This window comes from Sebastes fasciatus, chromosome 8 (genome assembly GCF_043250625.1).
Source record: "Sebastes fasciatus isolate fSebFas1 chromosome 8, fSebFas1.pri, whole genome shotgun sequence".
Classification (NCBI taxonomy): domain Eukaryota; kingdom Metazoa; phylum Chordata; class Actinopteri; order Perciformes; family Sebastidae; genus Sebastes; species Sebastes fasciatus.
Window position 1 is genome coordinate 358,763 of NC_133802.1, and position 24,337 is coordinate 383,099.

Below are 24,337 nucleotides of genomic sequence, written 5' to 3' on the forward strand. Positions count from 1 at the left end.
GCGACAAGTTATTACCGGTGAGGACTACTCCTTGACATTCCTCACATGATGCTTGGGGAATTACTCTGCTCATACAAATATTGCTTCACCTTTATCAAACATAGTGCCATTTAATAAAAGTCCAATGAAACACTGTATGACACGCACATCCAGTGTCCGATAGGATGAGTGCTGGATCAAAGAAAAATAGCAGAATAAAACAAAGATTTGCACACCAAAGGGTTTTTATTACACTATATATCATGCATTGTTGTATATATTACATACTGTATTGGAAATGTTACAGCATAAAAAAAATCCTTCAAACTGAAGCTAGTTGGTGTGCAAATCTTTCTGTTTTATTCTGTTTTAATCTGCCATTTAAAAAAAACAAAAAACAAACATGCCACACAATTGCCGGTCTACCAAATCAATATGTACAATTGATTGATGTGCTTTCCAATTTTATATAATTCTGACGCTGGTGTCAAACAATCACAAGAGATTGTTTTTTTTAATGGACTAGCACACCTATTACTAACATGCTGCAATGTGACTCACAAAACATGACTAAACTATAGCTACTGGAAAACGAAAGAAGTCAGAAAGGTACGACAGTTTCCCTGTCTTATAAGTGTTTATTGTTAACATAAAATAGATTCAGAAAGTGACAGCATGTTTATTTATATTGCAAATGTTATTGAAATTCTATACTCCATTCATATTGCCACTGACAGGCAGTTGCTGTTTACCGTGATGACGCTGCCACCTTGTTGTTTCCCGGCGCATACATGAGCAAGTTGCAGTATTTTTTCCCCCATCTATATATATATATATATATAGATATATATATCTATATATATATATATATATATATATATATATTTATATATATATCTATAGATATATCTATATATATCATATATAGCCTCCAGAATAATATCAATGTTTTAAAAATGGCCGTTGTTCCCCTTTAAGCCTTGGGACTGTTGCTAGAACTGGGACAAGACTAGGGGATGTATGAGAGATTCAAAAACTACTGGCCCTACAGTAGTTATAAAAGGGTTTGGAGGCTACTAATCTAGTCAGAAGCTCAGCAGTGAGAAGTTGAGCCTGCTGTTGCTCACCACCGAAACAGGGCTCCTCTTTCAGCTTATCAAAATTATCAATGGCAGAGGGAGGAAGTCTGGGCCTGGGGGGGATAGGGGAAAGCTGGCTCTGCTCCCAATGAGATCCCCCTCCCCATAAACACAACTGGTGGGCAGATAAAAGTACCGTCAAGGCTCATCAAAAAACAAGAGGTAGACTCTTGCGTCACCACACACACACACTCTACACAGCTGAGAGAGAGAGATTATGTAACAGCTCAGGGTCTTAAATATAGAGCGGCAGTTACACTCAGTCACTCCCGGTGTCCTGTCTGGGAGAAAGGTTAGAGCAGCTACACCTCAGTAGAATATAGGAGTCAACCCAGAGGCTGTGACTAAAATATACACGTGAGAAAATCTGTCAATAAAAATAATCTTAGGTAAACAAAACTAAACGTACAACCTGGAGGAACCTGCTTTGTTGATAGCAAACACACATTAATATACATACTGTGTAAAATGACACCGTAACTGCTATATGTAAGAAAAATATTACCATAGATATATATATTGTATTAAGCATTTGTTGAATAATTTCCACTCGTTTCTTTTTTTGCACTTTTAAAAAGCTGGTTTTGGCATCTTAAGTTTTGACCTAAAAAAAACTAGAGATACAAGAGTCAACTTTCTCTTCTGAAAAACTAGAATCATCTGAAGCAAGGAACTAGGGGCGTAAGAAAATATCGTAAATATTGAATATCAAGATATTATGTTTTGAGATACTGTATCAATTCTCAAAAACATTATTGATTTATATTTAATAGTTTACATGCAAAGACTAACTCAGTCAATACTTTATTTTATTTGCAAAGAGATGCGCCATCTCAGTATATGTGCCCTCTCCAAGTAGTGCTATGATGTTGGATGTTATTTATTTATTATTTATTTTGCAAAAATTAAGACTACACAAACAAAAATAAATAATATACAGATACATGTTAGAGGGACTGTGATACATGCAAATGCAGATCAAACTGTTCTGATTGCATAAAAAAAAAACTTTTTTTACTCTGATTTTATGCATATGGTGGTGCAATATATTGCCTTGCTTAGAGTATCGCAATGTATTGCAATATATTGAATCGTAACCCCTGTATCATGATACGTATCGTATCGCCAGATTCTTGCCAATACACAACCCTACAAGGAACCATAATGAGACCACCACACGTGTTCTACTGTCCTTGCTCTCAATCTGTGAATCACATGATTTTCAGTCATAGTTCAGAGACTAAACATTTTATGGTCAAAATAAGATATGCAACTACAAAAAAGCTCACTAATAAAACTCCCGAGCAAAGATTTCGGCTGATAAGGCAGAAAGGGTGAGTGTGACACAGGTTATATCTACATATTCCTAATTACAAGAGCGATAACAGGGACATGATACCCCCAGTTTGTACAGAGTTCAAGGAAGGAAACCATTTAGTCACTGATTGCTTGCTTGAACATCTAGTAAGTTATTAGGTATGATACAGTAGTGGAGGACACAAGTTGATATGAGGGTCATTCAGTGTCAGTAGTCTAGGCTGAGAGGTCAGTGGAGTAAGACGCTAGATTGCAGTCACTGGAAGGTTACAGTCAGCATGGAAGGCAACTCACTTTATCATTGATTAGCCAAAGCACACTAGTGATATGACCATGACATACCGAGTTAACTATTAAAGCAATTTTAGAATCACACGTTAAAATGGTCAAATCTGCCAGCTGAGATGACGTCATTTAAACAGATGTTAGGGGTCTGAACTCACACTAGAAGACTTTATCTCCACGGTGTTATGTCACTTTTAGATAATTTAGAACACACAACATCCTGTGAGGACCTCATCGAATGATGCGATGTTAGATCATTAAAACTAATAATCTGAACTTGAAGGTCAACGGGGGGGGTGGGGGGGGGGACACACACAGAGTTGAAGCTGAGTTTAATCACAGTGTCTGTAGCGGATCAATCATTAGTATTCTTTATTAATAACAAAGAAAGTGGTATCAAGTTAACACGGTCTAGTCCCTACTGGTTCAAGATACATGTTCAGACAGGCGGTGACAGTAGCAGGCCAGCTATAGAACCACAGGGCTCCTATGCTAACGATAGCAAACGTTAGCTAACATGACACCAGTTAACCAACCGCAACGTTACAACTGAAACCTTATCGTCATAGCAGTTCTATATCGAATATCAAGACATTAAGGCTACTCTTAAAAGCCATTACACTGTTTCTCAATGATTAGCCACGCTCTGGGTCAACAGCATGTCACAATGTGGTTAGCAGGGCTAGCTAGCGTCGTTAGCCCGCTAGCCTGCCGTTAGCATGCTAGCCTGCCGTTACTATGCTAGCCTGCCGTTAGCATCTTAAGCTAGCGTCGTTATCCCGCATTACCTGCCGTTAGCTTCCGGAGGGAACATCATCCACTACTCTGACTTGTTCAGTGTTACTGAGACCGTTCCAAGTTCTCTTACCTTTGAGTTGAGGAGTTTAGGTGCTAGCCTGCTGGCAGTGAGGAAGGACATCGTGTCTGTGTGAATGTGTTCTTCCCTCTTCTTCTTCTTCTTTAGAGCTGATGAAGCCGCTGATTTAGGCGCTGCCGGTGCACCGCGGAGCTGGTTGAAGGTCCCCTCCAGACAGCACAAGGTTGAAGAGGGATTCAGGCCCGCGAGTAGCGGCTTTGTTGATTGGGCGACGGGTGGATCGGCACAATAGCGTATAGGGATTTGATTGGCTAGAGGGCTGTTGGGGTGTACGCAGATTGGATAGAGCCCCTCCCTCTGTATGTGACGACAGCTGGAGATCAGGGTCTGTTCAAGAACGAGCTTTGTAAAGTCTCTCCACTGTTCTAATCAGTTGAAGAAAAAACATTGTGATGCTGATTACAGTTGATAAAGCACCAGTTACAACTTTCCTTAATCTGGATAATGTGACAGAGATTCTCCTGTACACTCATCTTTATTTATTAGATTTAACTAGTGTGCTACCTCTGCACAGGTGCAGTTAAAGGGCATCTTGGATGTGGCTCCTACAGTGGATTCTGAGCTTTACCCTTGAAATATGGTATCAAGATCAATGAGAAACATTATAATGAAGATATGGTTACCTGGATTTATTACCCAATCAAACAGAATAGGTTTAACAGCAAAACTTTCCACACTGTAATCAAAAAATAGATTAAAGAGCAAAACTAATGACACTGCAATCAAAATGTTTTATTGTTTGATAAAAAGTGTGTTAATGCAAATCCCAAAATGTTGTTTGCAAAGCCAAACGTTTGGTTTTCTGTTGAGCTGAATCTTTTGGGGGCGGGAAATACGCTGAAAGATGTAAGACACTTACGTCTCTATTGGCCAGTTTCGATTGGAGTGACAGCTTGGCAACATCCACTGTTAGTGAATGCACTGCACATTACAAATATAAATAAACTGACATTAGATCAATGAACACAAATAGTCCTGTCAATAGTAGCTACATGCACAACGTCATGCAGGCTAATAGGCAGCCTGGGAACGTTTCATACCTATGACAATAGGTTTTTGATTCTTTTGTAATTTTACTGTTTGACTGCACCAACAAAGCCAAAGAAAATTCCTAGTGTATACCCCTTACACCTGGCAATAAACACCTTTCTGATTCTGATTCAAGTGAGTGACTAAGCTTTTGTCAGCCTGTAGCTGCTAAGCTAGCAGCTACAGGCTGACAAAATCATATGTATTTTTTAACCCATTACAATATCACAGATCATTAAACAAAAGCAATCTACATGCACCAGTTCAAGTATAACATTCCTGCCATTACTAAGACGGAAGTTATGTGTAACTAATTAATTAAGCACATTCATTTTCTGTCTTCTCCGTTCCCGCTCTGTCTTCTCCATGAACCTCAAAACTTCCTCTCTCATTTACTAACAGTGGATGTTGCCAAGCTGTCATTCCAATCGAGACTGGTCAATAGAGACATGTCATACATCTTTCAGCGTACAGTAGGTCCTGAAGACGAGATTCAGCTCAACAGTAAACACAACTTTTGGATTCACAAACAAAACTTTTGGAAATGCAAACAAAACTTTTGGATTTGCATTAATACACTTTTAATCACAAATTAATTTTACTTGCAATAAAACATGTTTTTAATTGCATGTTGATAGTTTTGCTCTCAAACCTATTCTGTTTTCTTGCATAATAAAGACACAAAAGTAACTCCATATTAGACATCCATAATGATTAGTGGAGGAACCAAAGGAGATATTTGCTGTAAAACAAGAAGTTCAAACTTTATTGTCAAGGATTGTTTGAAAAAAAAGGAGTAACCAGGTGTCAAGATTCAAGGGCATTCGTTTTCAAACCAACTGCATGCAGTTTACCAGTATGGTTTGGTTGATAGTTTGATGGTCAAGCCCACTGTCCACTACCTTTGTGGACTGTAAGGTAATGGCCCAACAGTCTGTCCAAAAAAAAATTTAATTTTACAATACAGAAGAAATGTTTAAAATGCCAAGATGTACCAAAACAGAAACATACTGTACTTCCAAATACAGTAAATAGACGTTCTTGCAATCGTCCTTGAATCAGAGCTTGTGGTGTAAAAAGTCACAGTTGCATACTCATTCTTAATCACATAATGCAAGTAATGCTAATAGAACCAGTGGATAAAGTCCACAAAATGTATTTGGCACATTTAGAATGATACATATGCTTCATTTCACTTTATTTGAGCCGCGAACACGCTGTGCAAAAGACCTAAAATAACTCAGATTTTACAATGACATCTTAAAGATCGTGGAGAGTCTGCCTAGGACAGTGACCAGTAGGGCCAGTTTGCATGTTATTTTAGAGTTTAGGATTAAAATATCTTGTATCAGAGCTCTCCAAATTGTTTAATTTGATATGACTGGATTCTGCATAAATCTGAATGTGATCCTGTAATAAGGATTTTTTAAAAAGTCTTTCAAAGTGTTCCCGGCTGTTGGCAGATTTTGCACTTTTAACCCTGATGGGTGAGATTAAGATTGGCAAAACACAGAAAATGCAATGTAAACTATTCCACATCATGCAGCCATTACGACATGCATGTTTTAAAATCTTTGTAAACCTTTGGCAGAAATCAGTCGCCTTCTAGTCCACACCTTCTCAAGTGAATTTTGTAAACAAACAGGGCCTCAAACATACAGTATAACAGCAGAAATAATTGTGGTATACAGGTACATCAATTTTTCCAGAAGTTGTAGGAGGTGATCTGATGCATTTGGTCCCCACTCCTGTGCTCTTGTGCCTGGTAATTCGACCCAAGGTAATGCATAAAATGGCATACAGTCCAAAGATAGTCCTTCCAGAAGGAGGGGAAGGGGCTCTGGGCTCAGTCATCTTCCTCCTCGTCATCCTCTACGGGATCTAGGAGGATGCTGTGCTTCAAGCAGGTTTGGAGGTAGTTCACCACTGTCCGCTGGAAGTGCTGGATGCTGCGCGGCTCTCTCAGGATGTGGCCCTCGTCTGGGTACAGCTGCAGGGAGTAGTTGGCTTCCACCCTCACCAGTCGGCTCAGGAGCTCCGCGCTGTGCTGGAAGTGTACCCTCGCTTTGGCCAAACACACATACATTGGAATTAGAAGTGAAAAAAGACACTCAAGAATTAAAAATGTAAAAAAAATCTCACCATCTGCAGTTCCATGCAGAATAAGGAAATTCTCATCTTTCAGCTTGTTAACCTCCTCCAGCAAAGAGGCAGTCTGAAAAGATATACCATCACAATGTGAGTATTTCATTAGAAACACCTATAGCTGAAACCAATGCAGCCGCTGCAATAAATCCTACCTTCATAACAGTTTGAATGTTGTTAAAGGGACAGTGTGTAGGATTTGGCAGCATCTAGTGCTGTGATTGCAGATTGCAACCAACTGACTACCCTTCGCTCACTCCTCCCTTTCCAAGACTGCGGTAACGTGCGCGGCCACGTGCAAAACAGTGGTGATGTCGTTTGCCTTGCTCGAAGGCCATCCTTACCATGATAACACTACTTTATTACTTTATTTATTTACCTATTATCTGTAACTGCTTATCCTATTCAGGGTTGCGGGGTGGCTGGAGCCGATCCCAGCTGACATTGGGTGAAGGCGGAGTACACCCTGGACAGGTCTCCAGACTATCACAGGGCTGACACATAGAGACAGACAACCATTCACACTCACATTCACACCTACGGGACATTTAGAGTCAACAATGAACCTAACCTGCATGTCTTTGGACTGTAGGAGGAAGCCGGAGAACTCGGAGAGAACCCACGCTAACACGGGGAGAACATACAAACTCCACACAGAAGGGCCCCAAGCCGGGTTTGAACCCTCTTGCTGTTAGGCGGCAGCCTCATGGACCACCATGGTGCCGCCCTTTATTTATTTATTTAACTTTTATTTAACCAGGACTAAAGACTCATTGTGATTAAAAATCTCTTTTTCAAGAGTATCCTGGCCAAGATAGACAGCAGCACAGCTACACAGTTGCAGACATAAAACAAAGACATGTGCATGCTTCCACGTCTTTAAAGTTATTCAGTGAGACCAGCTCTCGAAGTCATTTTGTAACTGATTCCAAGAAGAGGGAGCAGCATACTTGAATGCCCCTTTTCCCAGTTAAGTGTGGACTTTGGGGACAGTTAATAGGATTAATATAAGTCCTGGGAGCGAAAACAGTAACTTCCCGTACTTTTTTGAAGAATGTAGATCCGTAGGTAAGATTGAAGCAGACCAAGAATAGCCTTATAAATAAGAACACGCCAGTGGTTCAGTCTACGGGTGGACAAGGCAGGCTATCCTACCCGAGCATACAAAGAGCAATGGTGTGTAAGGGCTTTAAACCACATCATCTTAAAACCAACGGTCGTCGACTTGTGCAAAAACACTGGACTTTCAGTGCACATCCAACAATACACAGAACACTTACACCTCTACAAGAACGCACTCTCCACTGCCAAATCCTCCTACTACTCCAACCTCATCAGTACCGGAAAAAGGCAACACCAGAACCCTCTTCTCAACAGTCAGCCACCTTCTTCGGCCTCCAAGAACCCTCCCCCCAAATACCTCCACTGATCACTGCACTGCCTTTCTGCAATTCTTTGATAACAAAATCAACACCATCCACCAACAGCTGGCCTCATCCTGCACCTCCTCATGTGACCCAATCTGGATGGCAACCTCCTGCCAACCACTCATCAGCACCCTCTCTAACTTCACACCAACAACGGAATTAACCATCACTGAGCTCGTTCATTAAGCCAAACCAGCTACCTGTCAGCTCGATCCCCTCCCCACTATCCTCGTCAAAGCCTGCCTGCCCTCCATCTCCCCCATGATCACAAGAATGATTAACTCCTCCCTCACCACCGGTATTGTACCCCCCACCCTCAAAACCGCTGCAATCACACCAACTCTCAAAAAACCCAGTGCTGACCCAGCTGATCTGAACCACTACAGGCCCATCTCCAACCTCACCTTCATCTCCAAAACTCTTGAGAGAGTGGTTGCCGCTCAACTTCAGTCCCACCTCGACTCAAACAACCTCCATGAACCCTTCCAATCTGGTTTCCGCCCCAAACACAGTACTGACATAGCCCTGGTCAAAATCACCAACGACCTCCTCCGTGCAGCTGACTCTGGACTGCTCACCATCCTCATCCTCATCCTCCTCCATCTCACTGCTGCCTTTGACACCATCTCCCACCCACTAGTCATCAAACGTCTGGCTGATATTGGTATCACTGGTGTTGCACTCACATGGTTTTCCTCATATCTCACCGGCAGACAACAATATGTACAACTGAGCAACCACAGATCATGGTGTTCCACTGTTTCACGGGGTGTCCCCCAGGAGTCAGTTTTGGGTCCACTCCTATTCATCATTTACCTCCTTCCCCTTGGCACTATATTCCGTCATCACAATGTCCACTTTCACTGCTATGCCGACGACACACAGGTCTACATTTCAACTAAACCCAGCGCTGCCCTGCCACCGACCTCCCTCGCCACCTGCCTACAACACATCAGGAGCTGGATGAGCAGGAACTTTTTAAAGCTCAATGGAAATAAAACAGAGGCCCTGCTCATCGGCTCCAAAAACAACCTCTCCAAATCACAACACACCAGCGCCCCAAACCTCTTCATTGATGGCTTCTCCGTTCCGTTCTCCACCCACGTCAAGATCCTTGGGGTCACCCTAGACAGCACCCTCTCCTTTGCACCCCACATAAAAAACGTCACCCAGACTGCTTTCTTCTACCTACGCAACATCTCCAGACTCCGCCCATCCCTGTCTCACTCCAGCACAGAAATCTTGGTCCATGCATTTGTTGCATCCCGGATTGATTACTGCAACGCTGTCCTCTCTGGCCTTCCCACCAAACTGCTCAACAGACTTCAAATCTTTCAGAACTCTGCCGCTCGGATCATCACCCGCACCGGATCACCCGCACCAGATCCATCATTATTTGATTCCGTCTGTACGAGGGACTACCAAGGCTAACGAGGGACTACCAAGGCTAACGAGGGACTACCAAGGCTTAGTGACAAAGTGGCAGCCTGGAGAATGAGACTTCTCGGTCACTGCCAAAGACATCAAGAACTCCCAGCAAGCATGCTGATGCTGCGGGATCCAACGCACGGGCATCGATCACAGGGACGTCTCACACCAACACACATGGACGTACTGAGGAGAGATGCTGGACAGTGCTGGCGAGCTAGCCAGATGTATGGAGGACTGAGATAGCTGGAAGCTCCGCTTGAAAGCCCGTCTGAGGACGACCCAATGATATCAATTCCGATAGTTGTATCATCATTCTTTTACATCATTCTTTTTGTGTTATTAGTCCTACTTGTATTAGTTATTAAGGCTGCTGGGCTATTATTGTGGCTGCTTTTCTCTCTCTCTCTCTCTCTCTCTCTCTCTCTCTCTCTATCTATCTATCTATCCCCCCAGCCGGTCTCGGCAGATGGCCTCCCACCCAGAGCCCGGTTCTGCTCCAGGTTTCTTCCCACTAATCGGGGAGTTTTTCCTGGCCACAGCGCGCTTGGTGGATCTTGTTGGGTCTCTAAACTATGGTGTACGGTCATAGACCTGCTCTATATATAAAGCGCCTTGAGATAACTTCTGTTGTGATTTGACGCTATATAAAAATAAATTGAATTGAATTGAATTGAATCCTCTGACCACATCACCCCCATTCTCATCCAACTACACTGGCTCACTGTTCAACACCGGATTGACTTCAAAAACCTTCTGCTCACCTACAAAGCCCTCCACAACCTGGCCCCCACCTACCTCACTGACCTCCTTCAGGAGTACACCCCCTCCCGTTCCCTCCGCTCATCTTCAGCTGGTCTTCTGACCACCCCTGCCTCACGCCTCAGCACCATGGGAGCTAGGGCGTTCAGCTGCATTGCTCCCAGTCTGACACCATCTCAACATTCAAATCCCTCCTCAAAACCCACCTGTTCAAACTGGCATATTCGTCTGCCTTATATGTGTCTCTGTCATGTCCGTCTGTTTTTATCTGTTTATGTATAATGTTATCTTTTTAAGGTGTCCTTAGGTGTCCTGAAAGGAGCCACCAAATAATATGTATTATTATTAAAATTCCTAATAAATCTCATTGCCCCTTGGTAGACAGTATCCAGCATGTGTAGGCTTTGAGAAGATGCATGTATATAACTTCAGGAGCAACGGAAGTCGGATGGTTTTGCACTCTGCGGCTCACGTTACTGCAGTTTCATAAGCGTGTCGGAGAACTACAGTGGCCTTCAGGTACTGTAAAAACGTAAAAGTCTCTCTCTAGAGACAGAGTTTGGTTCATCTGTTCTGGGCTACTGTAGAAACATGGCGGAGGACCCATTCCCTACGTAGATATGACGGGCTCATTCTAAGCTAACAAAAACACAACAATACTGAGTTTCAGGTGATTATACACTAATGAAAACAAAGTTATGAATATTATATTCCATTTCTGCTAATAGATCACCCGAAATGTTACACACTGTTCCTTTAAGTGACATTTTGATTGCAGAAGTTTTACTTGTAATAGAGTATTTTAATTGTAATTGCTACTTTTACTTAAGTAAAAGATCTCAATACTTTCACCACTGCTATAAAGTCAATATTTAGTGCCAAAGACAGACTTTAAATCTATGTGGGGATATGTGATAAATACTACAACAGCATTTTGTCAGGACCCGACACACGTATAAATGTCCAGTTTTTGTTGAAGACTACATTAGTTTTGGGCAGTAAACCTGCAACTGAGGGTTTTTAGCCACAGCCTCACCGAGTAGGCGTGCTCCTCCTTTGCTGGAAGGCCTAGATACCTCTCTGAGAATGCAGCACCTGAAAAAAAGTGGAATAACTTTTACTCAAAGGCATGAACTGTGTCTCAGAGTCATCCCAATTCCCATGGGCTTAATGTCTGAATCGTTAATGACATGATATCAACTCACTAAAAAGCCGGAAGTCAGTTATCGGCGCCACAGCGGCCGTGCATTGAAAGAGCTTATCTGTTGCAGCTAACATCTTGAGAGTTAAATAACCACCGAATGCCTGTAGGGAGAAACAGAGAAGTGCTAAACCAAACAAAGCATGTGATAGCTCTCATGGCTTCAATAGGAGTGTTGAGTTTCTACATCTAGAAAATGCTGTAACCTTGCCATAGAGGACCATCCGACGGTCGTCAATGTAAGGTAGTTGCATTAACAACCTGTGGAAATGTCATCAAATCCTGTTAGTTTACTGACATTATTCTCATGTGTCAATAATATAGCTTTATGTTGTTGCATAACTGCACTGACTCGACAACTCCCAGATAATCTTTGACTCTAATTGAGCCAAGCTTGCGTGGATCCACAGCGGTGGTCTTCTGTCCACGGCCGACCCCACTCCTGCCGTCCACCCAGGCCAAGGCCACATTGTGTGTGCCAGAGAGGACCTGAGGCCAGTCGAGGGCAAATTCCTCTGTCACCGACTGACGGCCAGGCACGCCATCCCTGAGCGACAAGACAAACCGGAACAGCTAGTTGGGTGACAGTTGTTGGGGCGTGGAAGAGTGAAGAAAAGGCAAGGGATCATAGGTTGCAAAACAGGTGACATTAAATAACTTTAAGCTGCCCTTCAGCATGCTGGTTGTTCAGAGACGCTTACACAATGATGAGGAGAGGGTGCAGGTTGGCCTCGTAACCCTGAGGTAGAGATAGTTTCAGGTGGAGATCTAAGGAAAGCAAACGGGTTGAACAAGGTCAACTGTCGATAGACACGTTAGGATTGCTGCTACATTTAGAGCCTCTGCCTGAAATACAATTGAAACCTCTGAAGCACATAAAAATGATCCTCTTCTACTAGGCTGCAGCAGGCTCAGCTTTAAAGCTGCTATCATATGAAACTAGAAAACCAAGGATTTGGTACTAACCATGTCATGTTAGCTCGTCAGGAAGGAGGCTAAATAACGCTCCAAAGTTAGCCTAATTTTATATGGAATGGCCATTTTCAAAGGGGCTCCTTGACCTCTGACCTCCAGATATGTGAATGTAAATGGGTTCTATGGGTACCCACGAGTCTCCCCTTTACAGACATGCCCACTTTATGATAATCACATGCAGTTTGGGACAAAAAACATGCAGTTTTTTTGCTTGCAGTATAAATGTGTTTTTTTGCAAATTCTAAAAATTATGTTTTTGAATATTTCTGAATACTGGGGTCCCTAAACAGTCTTGGAATTGCATACATCAGGTATGACTGTAAAGCTGAGACTCTTGTGGATCCAATGAGCCCAATTCTATTCATGTGTAATGATGTTAGTCCCCATAGGTCCATATGTCTCCTATGGCATAGGAGACATTTCATATCGTGAGACCATTTTGTGAAACTTCACCTCATTGTATCAAATGACCTGTGGTGACCTCTAGGATAATCACAACCTCATGAAACTTTACAGCCACAAACTAGAGACCTAGAGCATTCAGAGGATGGATGGATCAAACTAGAGACCTAGAGCATTCAGAGGATGGATGGATCAGACTAGAGACCTAGAGCATTCAGAATATGTATGGCTTGTATCACTACATTGACAATAAGGGGGTTTCTGAGCAGTTTACACAACAGAAGTGCTCGCCATCCAATTGCCGAAAAATGCAATTCTTCAACTGCAAAGTCTTGTTGTCTTAATGTTGTATTTTGTAGGGATTATTGATAATGTTTTATCAATTTTCGAGTGATAAAATGTGTTCAGCACCAAATCTGTGTAACAAATGGTTCAACCCAAAGATTGCTGCAAAAACTTATGAGACATAATAGAGCATGGGAATGGCCATCATATACTTCTATCATCATGTTCTTAGCCCTTATACAGTCTCACAATGTATCTTAATTAATTGATTAATTAATGAATTAATGAATTATGCCTAGAACAACTTGAGATGCATCTCAAATTAATCTTCAGGTTCCAGCTTTCAGATGATGTACACCACTTCTATGTGACATCTACTGCTGACCTGCTATCTCCCCCTAAATTTCCCTTAAAAAACAGACAAACATGGGTCTAAGGAGAAAGAGGGGTGGAGTGGAAGAAGTAAAAAAAAAAAGAGTTCATCCTTAATCTAAACAAAACACGAACAAACCTGCACAGCCACACTCTGAAAGAATAGTTGCCACTGGTCCTTAAGGACAGGCATGACTCACACTAATAGTATTATTATTATTATTATTATTATTATTATCATCTAATCACCAAATAGAGAAATTGGTTGGTACTTAACTATATTTGTCCCTTCCAGGCTGAGATACTTGCAGCCAGCGCTTAATATAGTCTGAGTGCTTGAGAAAGGCCCTCAAGGTGATCTGTGAATGCTTGTATTTGTGTGGCCAATATCCTAAATGTCCAACCATATACAGTGTTTTCTTTGTTGTACCATGATTGTCTGCTGGGAGTGTCCTGAACAGAGTCTCAGGGAGCCTCTTGTCCTCCAGAGCTTCAGATAGAGGGCTGTTATCCTCCAAGACGACGTATCCTGCAGGAGATAAAACACCAGTGTGTCAGGTTATCAATCCTAAACATCCAAACAGACACCATCAGGTGAAATCCTCATCATCTCCATGCTCTAACTGAGGGCCACAGACAGAGGGCAGTGTTCACAAGCCTGGAATGAATGACTTTACATTCTGGTGTGCTTGAACGTATCGCCCTCTGCAGGCTGTTGTAGGAAACTGCAGACAGGACTGTGTGTGTGGGATAATACCATTTATTGGACAGACATTATTGGTCAGACAAACACTCACTGGAGGAGTCCTTTGTACTGTGAACCGTCACTTTAGGTATTCCTGGGCCTGCGGAAGTTCAAAAAGAAAACATCATAAAACCAACAGTCTGAGCAGCGTGAAGCATATTCCTTGCTCGTGTGTGTGTGTCATTTACCCAGACAGTAGAGGGTGAAGTGGGTTTGATTGAGGCTGAATTCAGCTTTAAAGAAGCGACATCCATCTATGAGGTTACAGGAGATGCACCGGCGCTGAAACACTCCATCCAGGTCCACACTGGGACATAAGAGAAAACGGCTTATTGACCACACATTAGATGAGGTTTGATTTGCTCCAGGAGAGGGTCAATTAATTGCCAAGATATTAAGGAAAAGTGACAGTGTCTTGAGACAAACTGTTCCGGCAGTTGGCTTTTAAGAAACAAATGGTGTTCAATAAGGCTAGACATAAAAGCCGTTAAACAGATTGCTCTGTGTCGAGTCTGTAAATGACCTTCTCCACTCCGCTGCTTGCAAATTTCATACAGGATTAATCACAGACCAAGTTTATACAAGCCATCGTCCCTCCTCCATAATATTGTGCTGTCTCCTGAAGCCCATAGCTATGCAAGCTAAAAAGAAGATCTGAAACATAGGAGGTTGATGAGGGAACAGACAAGTGTGTTCATCAGAGGTGGACCAGAGTCTCAGCGGTAACCGTCCACTGAGCAGGATTTTATATATGTGTCACTTCAGTTCTTGGCCTTGAACATCTACAGCACACAATAATACATATTCATATATCAACTCATTAGTGTGCAGTTACTAGGAGTGTAAGAAAATATCGATACACTTGAGTGTTGCGATATTTTGTTTTGTGATACTGTATCGCTTCTCAAAAACACATACAAAGATTCGTAGTGATAAATGCAGATCCCACTGTTCTGATTGCATTGATTGAAAAAAAGTTAACTTTTTTAAACTTTTACTATGACCGTTTTACTAAAATCTGATTTTTTAAAAATCACAAAAAAAAACACATGCTTACAGTATCGCAGTATATCGCAATATATTGAATCGTAACCCCTGTATCATGATACGTATCGTAATGTTCTTACCTATACACAGCGTATAGCAGTTACTCTTCTGAATGCTAGTTTAGTCATGCTAGCCTCCAGGGATGGCAAAGTTGGCTAATCCGCCCAACACTTTGGTCCAAACTGAAATGTTTTACCATCCATCAGATGAATTGCAGTAAAAATTTTGTACAGATATTCATTGTGCCCAGAGGATGAACCCTTGCCACCAGCAGGTCCAAATTTTTAGTTATTCCCTGAAAAATCTCAATCTCTGGGGCGCCCCGGTAGCTCCCCTGGTAAAGCAGGAGCCCCATGTAGCAAGGCTGAGTCCTTGCTGCAGCAGCCTGGGGTTCCAATCTGACCCGTGGCCCTTTGCTGCATGTCATCCCCTCTCTCCCCCTTTCACAACTATCACTATCTCTGTCAAATAAAGGCAAAAAGCCCCAACAAAAATCTTTAAAGAAAACCAATCTCAATATCTACAAGATAAATCATTGTATTAAAGGACTGACGGCCCCTGCCTCAATACTGAGATGCCAGTGTGGATTTGGCCATTCATTCTTTCCCTGTGTCCTTGAAGGTATCACGGGAGAGGATGCCTGATGCAGAGCACCTGATGCTGGCACGTCCTGAGTATAAAAGCCCCAATCAAGTGCTGCTCTGCCCTTTTTTCCTTCACCTGGACTCATCCCTGTCAGAACCTGCCGGGCTGCCTTTGTTTGGCTTTTCTTTAGTTTCCACTCACAACACATCACACTTCATCATGCTCACACATCCACATCTACATTACTGATGTTACTGACTGACACACTCCACATTTGTAGTTATTTCTGTACATCCTTAATTTATTTGTAATAAATATCTTTAATTTACAATCAATCACTGCGTCCTTTCCCGTATTTGTCATGGCATAGGAGCCGGGCTATGACAAAAAGCAGCTCTCAAAAATTAGGCTAAAACACAACAAACAAGAAAATCCAAAGTGAGATGGCTGCAGTGTCAGAGGGAAGCATGGTTACCTGTAAAGGTGTCTGCTCTGTCTGGATTCCTCTGTGCTCAGGAAATAGCTGATAATGACAAAAACAAACCACAGACACAGCAAGTTACTCAACACTAAGAACTGCAGATCACCTTCATAGATATTCTGGATATCAATTATTCTTGACAAGAATATACTTAACATACTTCAGCATGTTAATAAAATCTCATTTCATTTGTAAAGCACCATTAATGATGGTGAATTAACTCAGTTGTGAAGTAGATGAGCATCAAAGCCGCAGCAATATGTCGACTATCCATCTCTATATGAACGGAAGTAGAGTACCGTGAGACAGAATGACTCGTGTGGAGGCAAAGAGCAGCATCAACCCGTGGGCTTTGGGACTGCAAACGACTGCCTTGATCTACAATTGACTTTCCTGAATTCTCTCTGATGTTCACACCTCAGTCCATCGGTTCAGGAGGGGTTTCTGCCCCCAGCAGGATAAAGACAGATTTAAGTGATAATCTGCTCTGTTCAAGTGCAAGTAATCCTTTAGCCTCTTCAGTGGCAACGAATTGCCACAAGCAAAGTCAGGGTTAGGACCGTTTCCTCTGGCTTTTTAACTGAGATCAATGCTACATGTTAAAACGGCCCTTTTAGTTATTTTTAAATAGACAATCTTATGTGTACCATTCAGCCAGAGTCTGACCTAACAAAGGAATTTGTCTAGAATTTGCTCATTTCATTTCATCATTATAATGATGCCCCCCCCCTGGCACTGAAAGGTGATTCAGCTCGTCACGCTGTGGCTCTCACATACATTTTTCTAGCAGTCTCGTCGAGGGCGCAGAGCAAGGTGACGTCCCAGCTCCCTGATGTCAGGAAGCGAGGGGGGACGGAGGGGATGGCAGGCTGTGTTACACAGAGAAACAGAGATGAAGAGCAATGTGGAAGCACACAGATATACAGAATAAAAATAGGTGCAGCGATACAGCAAGTGTGTGTCAGACGATGGGGGGAAAAATGAAGATAGGTTCATGAAGTTGAACCAAATAAAGACACTGATGGCTACAGAGAGAGTTCAGGAACACTATATTTTAACCATTTTTTCATTTTGACATTGGGACTGAAGAAAGTGAGACACGGGAGGAAAAACTTTGGATTTGATCCTAAGTAGGGCTGCAACTAACAATTATTTTCATTGCCAATTAATCTGTTGATTATTTTCTTGATTAATCTATTAGTTGTTTGGTCTATAAAGTGTCAGAAAAAGGTGAAAAATTATGCTCAGTGTTTCCCAAGACGATGTCCTCAGATGTCTTGTTTTGTCCACTACTCAAATATATTCAGTTTATTGTCATATAGGAGTAAAGAAACCTGAATATATTCACATTTAAGAAGTTTGAATCAGAGAATTTTTGCTTTTTCTTTCTTTACAAAATGATTGAAACCGATTAATCAATTATCAAAATAGTTTGTGATTAATTTAATAGTTGACAACTAATCAGTTTTGTTGCAGCTCTAATCCTAAACCACTAATGGTTTGCATGAGCCCAAAGGTGAAAGACTTCACTATCCAACAATTATATATTTCCCTGTTTTAATGCCATATTCACTTGAAATGATATTCCCATCACAGGTTTACACCATAGACTGTATATAAAGATGGACGACATGACAGCTCCCCAAAAGTGAAGCCAAAACATCTGGATCGCCCCCTGATGGCTGGCTGCCGTACAGATCAGAAATCCCACCCCCTCCATGTTAGCGGATGGGACATGGGTCAAACCAAAAAAATCCAAGTACACGTCAACTGTAGATTCTGTGTTTTTTCACATTAAACTGTGAAATTCCAGATGAGTTGGACCAAAGCACACTTGGTGATTGTTGGAAAGAGTAACGACGACGGTTTAGGTGACTTTTACTTTGTTTCTGTCCGGTGTGAATGAAGTGTTTTACGATGCTCCACTACGTACAGCTGATCTTAACATAAACTCAAATACACGTGGATGATGGCGCAAGCTGAACGGAGAGGGGGGGGCGGAGGTCTGCGCTCTCCGAGTGCCATTTTTTTGTGATAAGTTTGGTTTTAATGAGTTATTTGATGATATAAAAAGGTTGTGAGACATTATGAATAGGGCTGCACGGTGGTGCAGTGGTTAGCCCTGCACCACCCTGCAGGGCTAACAGCAAGAGGATTGCAGATTCAAATCCTTCTGTGTGGAGTTTGCATGTTCTCCCCGTGTCAGCGTGGGTTTTCTCCGGGTGCTCCGGTTTCCTCCCACAGTCCAAAGACATGCAGGTTAGGTTCATTGTTGACTCTAAATGTCCCGTAGGTGTGAATGTGAGTGTGAATGGTTGTCTGTCTCTATGTGTCAGCCCTGTGATAGGCTGGCGTTCAGACTGTAACCCGCCTTCACCCAATGTCAGCTGGGATCGGCTCCAGCCCCCCCACGACCCTGAATAGGATAAGCGGTTACAGATAATGATTGAATGACATCATGATTGACAGCTGCTCTGAGTGAAGTAGTCATGGAGCCGGAGGCTCGAGAATTGCACGAGAGAGATGTAACTTTAACCTTTCATACCGTCACCAGTCTGTGTAATAGATCGTGTGTCCATTTGATCATAAATGTAGTCATAGAGATATTATGGTTAGTTGTTTTGTCTTTCTAGCCAAACAGCTACTGTGGTGCTAACGTAGCAGCTAGGTAACTCATGCTAACAAGCTTCGGCCGTGCTCAACTTGTGATTGGTTCGGGCCGGTGTGTGGGCGGGACCTGGATACCACGGCTCTTGCCCCCCAATCACTACTGCGCAGACTCTGGCTCCATACGACGTAAAAGTCTCAAGATGGCCGCTCCCATATCTGGGATATTTTGGCTTCACTTTTGTACAGTGGGAGAAAGTGTCGTCCATCTAAGTTATATATACAGTCTATGGTTTATACCAACATTGGGGTACATCTTTGCTAATCTAGCACTGGTATGGGGGATTCTATGCAGAATCTTTAACTGTAGCAAGCCGTGCCTTGCACCAGTTGAGGATGAGTGGACCTGATCAAGAATGGGATTCAGGAAAAAAAGCATCATTAGGGAGCGCCTTGGAATAGTTACACGCCACGTAACCGCAACATTGCTGGTTCGATTGCAACCGTGGGACTTTTGTTGCATGTCATTACCTCCCCCCCCAATATCTCCATTTCCAGTCTGACACTACACTCTACATCTGTCCAATAAAGGAGAAAAAAAGTGTTTAATGATAAAAAAAAAGCATCATTAAACATTTTGAATTGCCCCGCTGGGGATGAATAAATTGCTAAATTGAAATGAACTCAACTGTATTCCTTCAGTAATAGAAAGGGCAAGTATTAATGTATGAAATGACTCCCCAGTTAAAGGTGGGGCTTTAGTAACTAGGGAGAAAAACAAATGCAAACAAATTGCTTCAATAATAATAGAGGAAGAGGAGATTGACTTTAAAGGTCTGTGCTGCTGAGATCTGTAATCACACTGCTTTATGTGACCCCTGTTGAAATATTAATGACCAATTTTGGCAGAAATTATTCAAGGATGACTTGAGGAAGTAAAAGTTAACTGCCCTCACAACTGACCTGGGCTGAAAGACTGGCAATGTGGTGAAACTCTCCCCGAGCGCCCTGTTTTGCTGGCAGGATTGTATAAAACACAGAGCCGTCTGCTGAAAACAATGGCACGTCCTGTTAAAGAAAAGTATTGAGTCAAATAGAAAGACAGCAGTGATAAACAGGTGTAATAAAACTTAATGAATCATGAGCAATACATACCTGTCGTTGATTTTGCATTATGTCCATGGCCATTTTGTGTTTCTATTGATTTAGATCACACAATATAGAGAAATGTATTAGTCACACCATTTACAAAGCTAGTTTAAGTAGCATTGTGTAAATAAAGCTTATTATATTTATTAATTATTAAATATAGAAGCATTGGCAATGGGTGACTGGAATCTGTGAGGATTTACAGAAAGAGAACAAGTGATAAAATACTGCAGCACATCACTGAGAATTCTTCTCATACAGCGAATGACCTTCAATATTAATCCAGCCAGTCGACATCTGAGAGTTTAAGGAAATCAATCCTAACTCCCAACACCGTGTAAAAGAAGCCAAAATTCTATTAAAGCTGTATATTGCAGCGGAGGCCGTTTGTGGATTACTAATGTGGAACGACTGATGACCGCTCACCTCTGAGCAGGCCCCCGTGGTGGCCTCACACACGCACAGCACTGATTGGTTCTGGGCACGATTCAGCCAACGAACCACTAGGCGGGTGCTGCTGATCCAAGTCACCATGGAGATGTAGCTGTCTCTGAAGAGGCCATGCAGAAAATGATACACGGGGAAAGTGATTGGAAAGTGGTGCAAAGGAATGGGGAAAAAAGAAGCGGTGGAGGGGAGAGGAATTTGGACATAATAGTAATAATATCTGACAGGTGATGTCTAAAGTCTTTATTCTGTGTTTACATTCACACAGAGGTACTACCTGGCCCTGATGGAGTCAGGGGGCATCATCTCCAGAGTGTGAGCTGGACCATAGAGATTCACCACAAATAGACTGACTGATGGGATACTTGAGCCAGCCTGTGAGCACAACAAAAAGAAAACAAAGATAAAAACTCATCAAAAAGTGAACGCACAGATGGCAAATACTTTTAGCCACACTAGCGGCAATGGCAATGCCGGCCTGTCGTTCCACCGCTTTGATCCAGAATGTATAGTCTCGGTACCCAGAGGATGAATCCTAATGACTTTGGTGCTCCCCTGACTCTACCCCTAGCTCCACTAGCAGGTCAACACTTTCACTGATTGAGTAATATTACTCAACATCTACTGGATGTAGAAGATTTTGTCATTTGACATTCATGATGCCCAGAGGACGAATCATAGTGATCCCCGACTTTTATTCTAACGCCACCATGAGGTTGACTTGTAGGTTTGAGTGAAATGTCTCAACTATTGGATGGATGACATTTAGTACAAACGTCACCCATTGGTTTGTGGACTACGGTTTTGATGCCTCAAGTTTAAAAACTTGAAGTTTAATAAATTGAAGGTAATAACGGGCAGTGGTGGCCTACAGGTTAGAGAAGCGAGCTTGAGACCGGAAGGTCGCCGATTGAATCCCCCGGACCAGCAGGAGAAATCTGGGTGGAGAAAGTGAAAAGCAGCGCTTGCCCCTCCCTCGTTACCACCACTGAGGTACCCTTGAGTCCAGTGGAGCTGCTCAGTGGCCAGCAGATCAGACTGTGGTTGTACTGGGCAGCTTCCAGGTGTGAATGTGTAACTGTGTGAATGTGATCAGGGCGTTCCTGAAAAAGAGAGCATTGCTCTCAGTGAACCTCCCCCTGAATAAATAAAGGTAAAAAAAAAAATCGAGTGAGAAGTAGACTCATTTTCTCATAGACTTCTATACAATCAGACTTCTTTTTGCAACCAGAGGAGTTGCCCCCTGCTGGATATTAGAAAGAATGCCAGTTTAAATCACTTCCGCATTGGTTTCAATTTTCAGACTTGGAGGTTGCCGCCTGATTACACCTGCTAAACTGCAGAATGTACCGCCTCACAGAGCGTGACTGTAGACTTTAGTCTTGTTTTAATCCATGTTTACCTTGGGGTAGGGGAAGACCATATTAGAGGGGTAGAGACCACCTAAGAAGTGAGGTATTTCCATCACAGGTGTGGCAGAGTTGTTGATGGTGAGGTATGCCAGCCGGGCTCCGTCCATAGACCACCAGTGGGCAACATATGTCAGGAGCACTTCCTCTGTTTTAAAAGACAGTGTATATCAGACTCAAAGCATACACCTGCTGTTCATGATTATTGTTGTTAGCTTGGTTTTGCAGATTTCTCACTCTAAGTCCTGGAACACAGCCTACCTTCATAAGTCCAGTCAGAGAGCCCGTTCACCACATTCTGCTCCAGGTCGGTGGTTGTGAGACGCAGGGCTTTGCTGGTCACACTCGGCTTGTAGTAGATATCTCCGTCAAACACATAGGCCTGGCACGGGCGGCACAGACAGATAGCCCCAATCCATTATCAAAGACAGTACGGTTGAAGGCTTCATCACCGGCTGCTTGAATTGAGCGTCGGTCGGACGCCGTCCAAGAGTGAATGAATCATCGGCCAGCACACGCGCACACACAAGTGAGAGCCAATACATCTTCACTCGCCAGTTAATATGCTGCAGACGTGGCAGCAAAAGCCAATTACATTACAGGGAAGGTAGATGAATTATATTATGAGTGTAAAACAACCCCATTATAGAATCTCCATGTCTGCAATAACCTGTAAGATGGAGTTCATCTCATAATGACAGAGACATGATACCATTGATGTTATGATAATGACGTTATTATTATAGATTGTAAAGTTAGGAAAATCTCCTTGTATTGACAGGTGTAGCTGATTCAGATGACGCAGACAACACATTGATCAGGTAAATGTGTAAGCATGTGGCTTACCAGCTGGCTCCCCTGAGGCCCCCAGGAAGCGTATTGGAGCACTGCCTTCTCCCTCTCCGGAGGGTTAAGCTCCAGCAGATCCCTGGAACACACACACACACTCAGACATAAGCCCTCCCTTAGGGACGAGTGTCCCGTTTAAAGCCCTCTGAGGTCCATCCATGCCCTGGCCTTGAGCTTGAGAGAGACACTGCACTGTGAGGACAAGATGCAGAGAGGGAAAACAAAACAGAGAATGGAGTTCATGCAAGAGTGCAACATTTGGTTTTCCATGTTCCTAGCTGCACTTCTTTTCTTCCTAGGACAGGCAAACATTTTCCTCCAAGGCATACTCAGGCAATGGTCATTACTGCAGGTCCTCCTGAAATCCTTTTTCACAACCATCCCCCAGAAGCTCCAGGGATCATCCACCGAGTTTTCCCACTGACATAATGCTGAATATGAAACTCAGGCAGTGAAATCTGAAGTACAGTACAAACCGTGAGTTGGGATATGGAACCTTGAAGGAACACGACGAATGAATGCATGTCTGACAGAAACATGAGGCTCGGATTCGATGAGACAACACTCTGGGTGGGAAGGTTTTTTTCAATCCGCGGGTCTGCTTGCATTGGTGACGCTCATGCCCAGTGCAGCCCATGCATTAGCATTCATGATTCCACCTACCCATTAGCCACATTGTAGATAGCATAGGAGGCTGTGAAGGACTGAGAGAACACCTGAAAGAGGTAGAGGATATCATGCACACAGGTGTGCCGCACATAGATGACAACACACACAGATTTGAGTGCTCACACATGCACATGTATAAAGAAAGTTAAAAGCAAATGAAACAAAGGTTGTGAAGGACACTGCTGAGGCCCACCTTACAATTAACTATAAGCAACAGGAAGCTGTGTTTGCATTTGTAGCCGAGTTAATGATTCCACTTGCCATTACTAACTCTGTCTTCATATTTTTAAATGTATGTACACTGAATTTAATTTATTATTTGTCATCTGTTTCAATATCATGTTATTTACTTTATTATTTTATTATTATTATATTGTTATAATGGAGGTTGCCATGGAGACCTTTGTGTGTACGTAGCATGAGCGCCCTCTACTGCACCCCTGCAGACTTGACAGGTGCGCCCCACATCTTGTCAACAGTCTGTATATGCCGTCTCCGTGGTAGGTTGACTTTCAATTAGCTCCGTAAATATAGAGATCATAAGCCTCGTTTTTATGGTAAAAGTGTGTTTTCTGTAACTGATATGTCGAGCTAAGCGTCCAAGTACTAGAGAAAATGCTGAAGGTTGATATTAGTTGCCTCTTTGCGTGGAGTAGTTTGTTGAACACGCCACGTTGTCGGTGACTTTGCTAGCTCAGTCTGAGCTGTAGCTGGCTAATCAACAGC

General features: G+C 42.7%; 2 protein-coding genes across 4 annotated transcripts in view; both read right to left on the minus strand.

Moving 5' to 3' along the window:
* The window catches only part of cs (citrate synthase), a 34,086-nt gene extending 30,295 nt beyond the window's left edge, over positions 1–3,791 (minus strand). Inside the window, exon 1 of the mRNA XM_074642778.1 lies at positions 3,589–3,791. Within this exon, the coding sequence (XP_074498879.1) occupies positions 3,589–3,639 (51 nt within the window). The 5' untranslated portion in view covers positions 3,640–3,791. The remainder of the gene's footprint in view (positions 1–3,588) is intronic.
* A 2,168-nt stretch (positions 3,792–5,959) lies between these two features.
* LOC141772120 (inactive dipeptidyl peptidase 10) overlaps positions 5,960–24,337 on the minus strand; it is a 46,144-nt gene continuing 27,766 nt past the window's right edge. For 2 of the 3 annotated variants that reach the window (XM_074642784.1, XM_074642781.1), the window contains 20 exons: positions 23,606–23,658; positions 22,940–23,021; positions 22,355–22,475; positions 22,087–22,241; positions 20,962–21,059; positions 20,664–20,787; positions 20,244–20,285; positions 20,052–20,156; positions 17,259–17,350; positions 16,476–16,523; positions 14,557–14,675; positions 14,421–14,468; positions 14,054–14,155; positions 12,291–12,357; positions 11,942–12,136; positions 11,796–11,850; positions 11,594–11,693; positions 11,425–11,483; positions 6,769–6,841; positions 5,960–6,690 (listed from right to left, as the gene is read on the minus strand). In XM_074642784.1, the coding sequence (XP_074498885.1) occupies positions 6,473–6,690; positions 6,769–6,841; positions 11,425–11,483; positions 11,594–11,693; positions 11,796–11,850; positions 11,942–12,136; positions 12,291–12,357; positions 14,054–14,155; positions 14,421–14,468; positions 14,557–14,675; positions 16,476–16,523; positions 17,259–17,350; positions 20,052–20,156; positions 20,244–20,285; positions 20,664–20,787; positions 20,962–21,059; positions 22,087–22,241; positions 22,355–22,475; positions 22,940–23,021; positions 23,606–23,658 (1,956 nt within the window). In that variant the 3' untranslated portion in view covers positions 5,960–6,472. The remainder of the gene's footprint in view (positions 6,691–6,768; positions 6,842–11,424; positions 11,484–11,593; positions 11,694–11,795; positions 11,851–11,941; positions 12,137–12,290; positions 12,358–14,053; positions 14,156–14,420; positions 14,469–14,556; positions 14,676–16,475; positions 16,524–17,258; positions 17,351–20,051; positions 20,157–20,243; positions 20,286–20,663; positions 20,788–20,961; positions 21,060–22,086; positions 22,242–22,354; positions 22,476–22,939; positions 23,022–23,605; positions 23,659–24,337) is intronic. The other variant, XM_074642783.1, reaches the window with a different exon arrangement.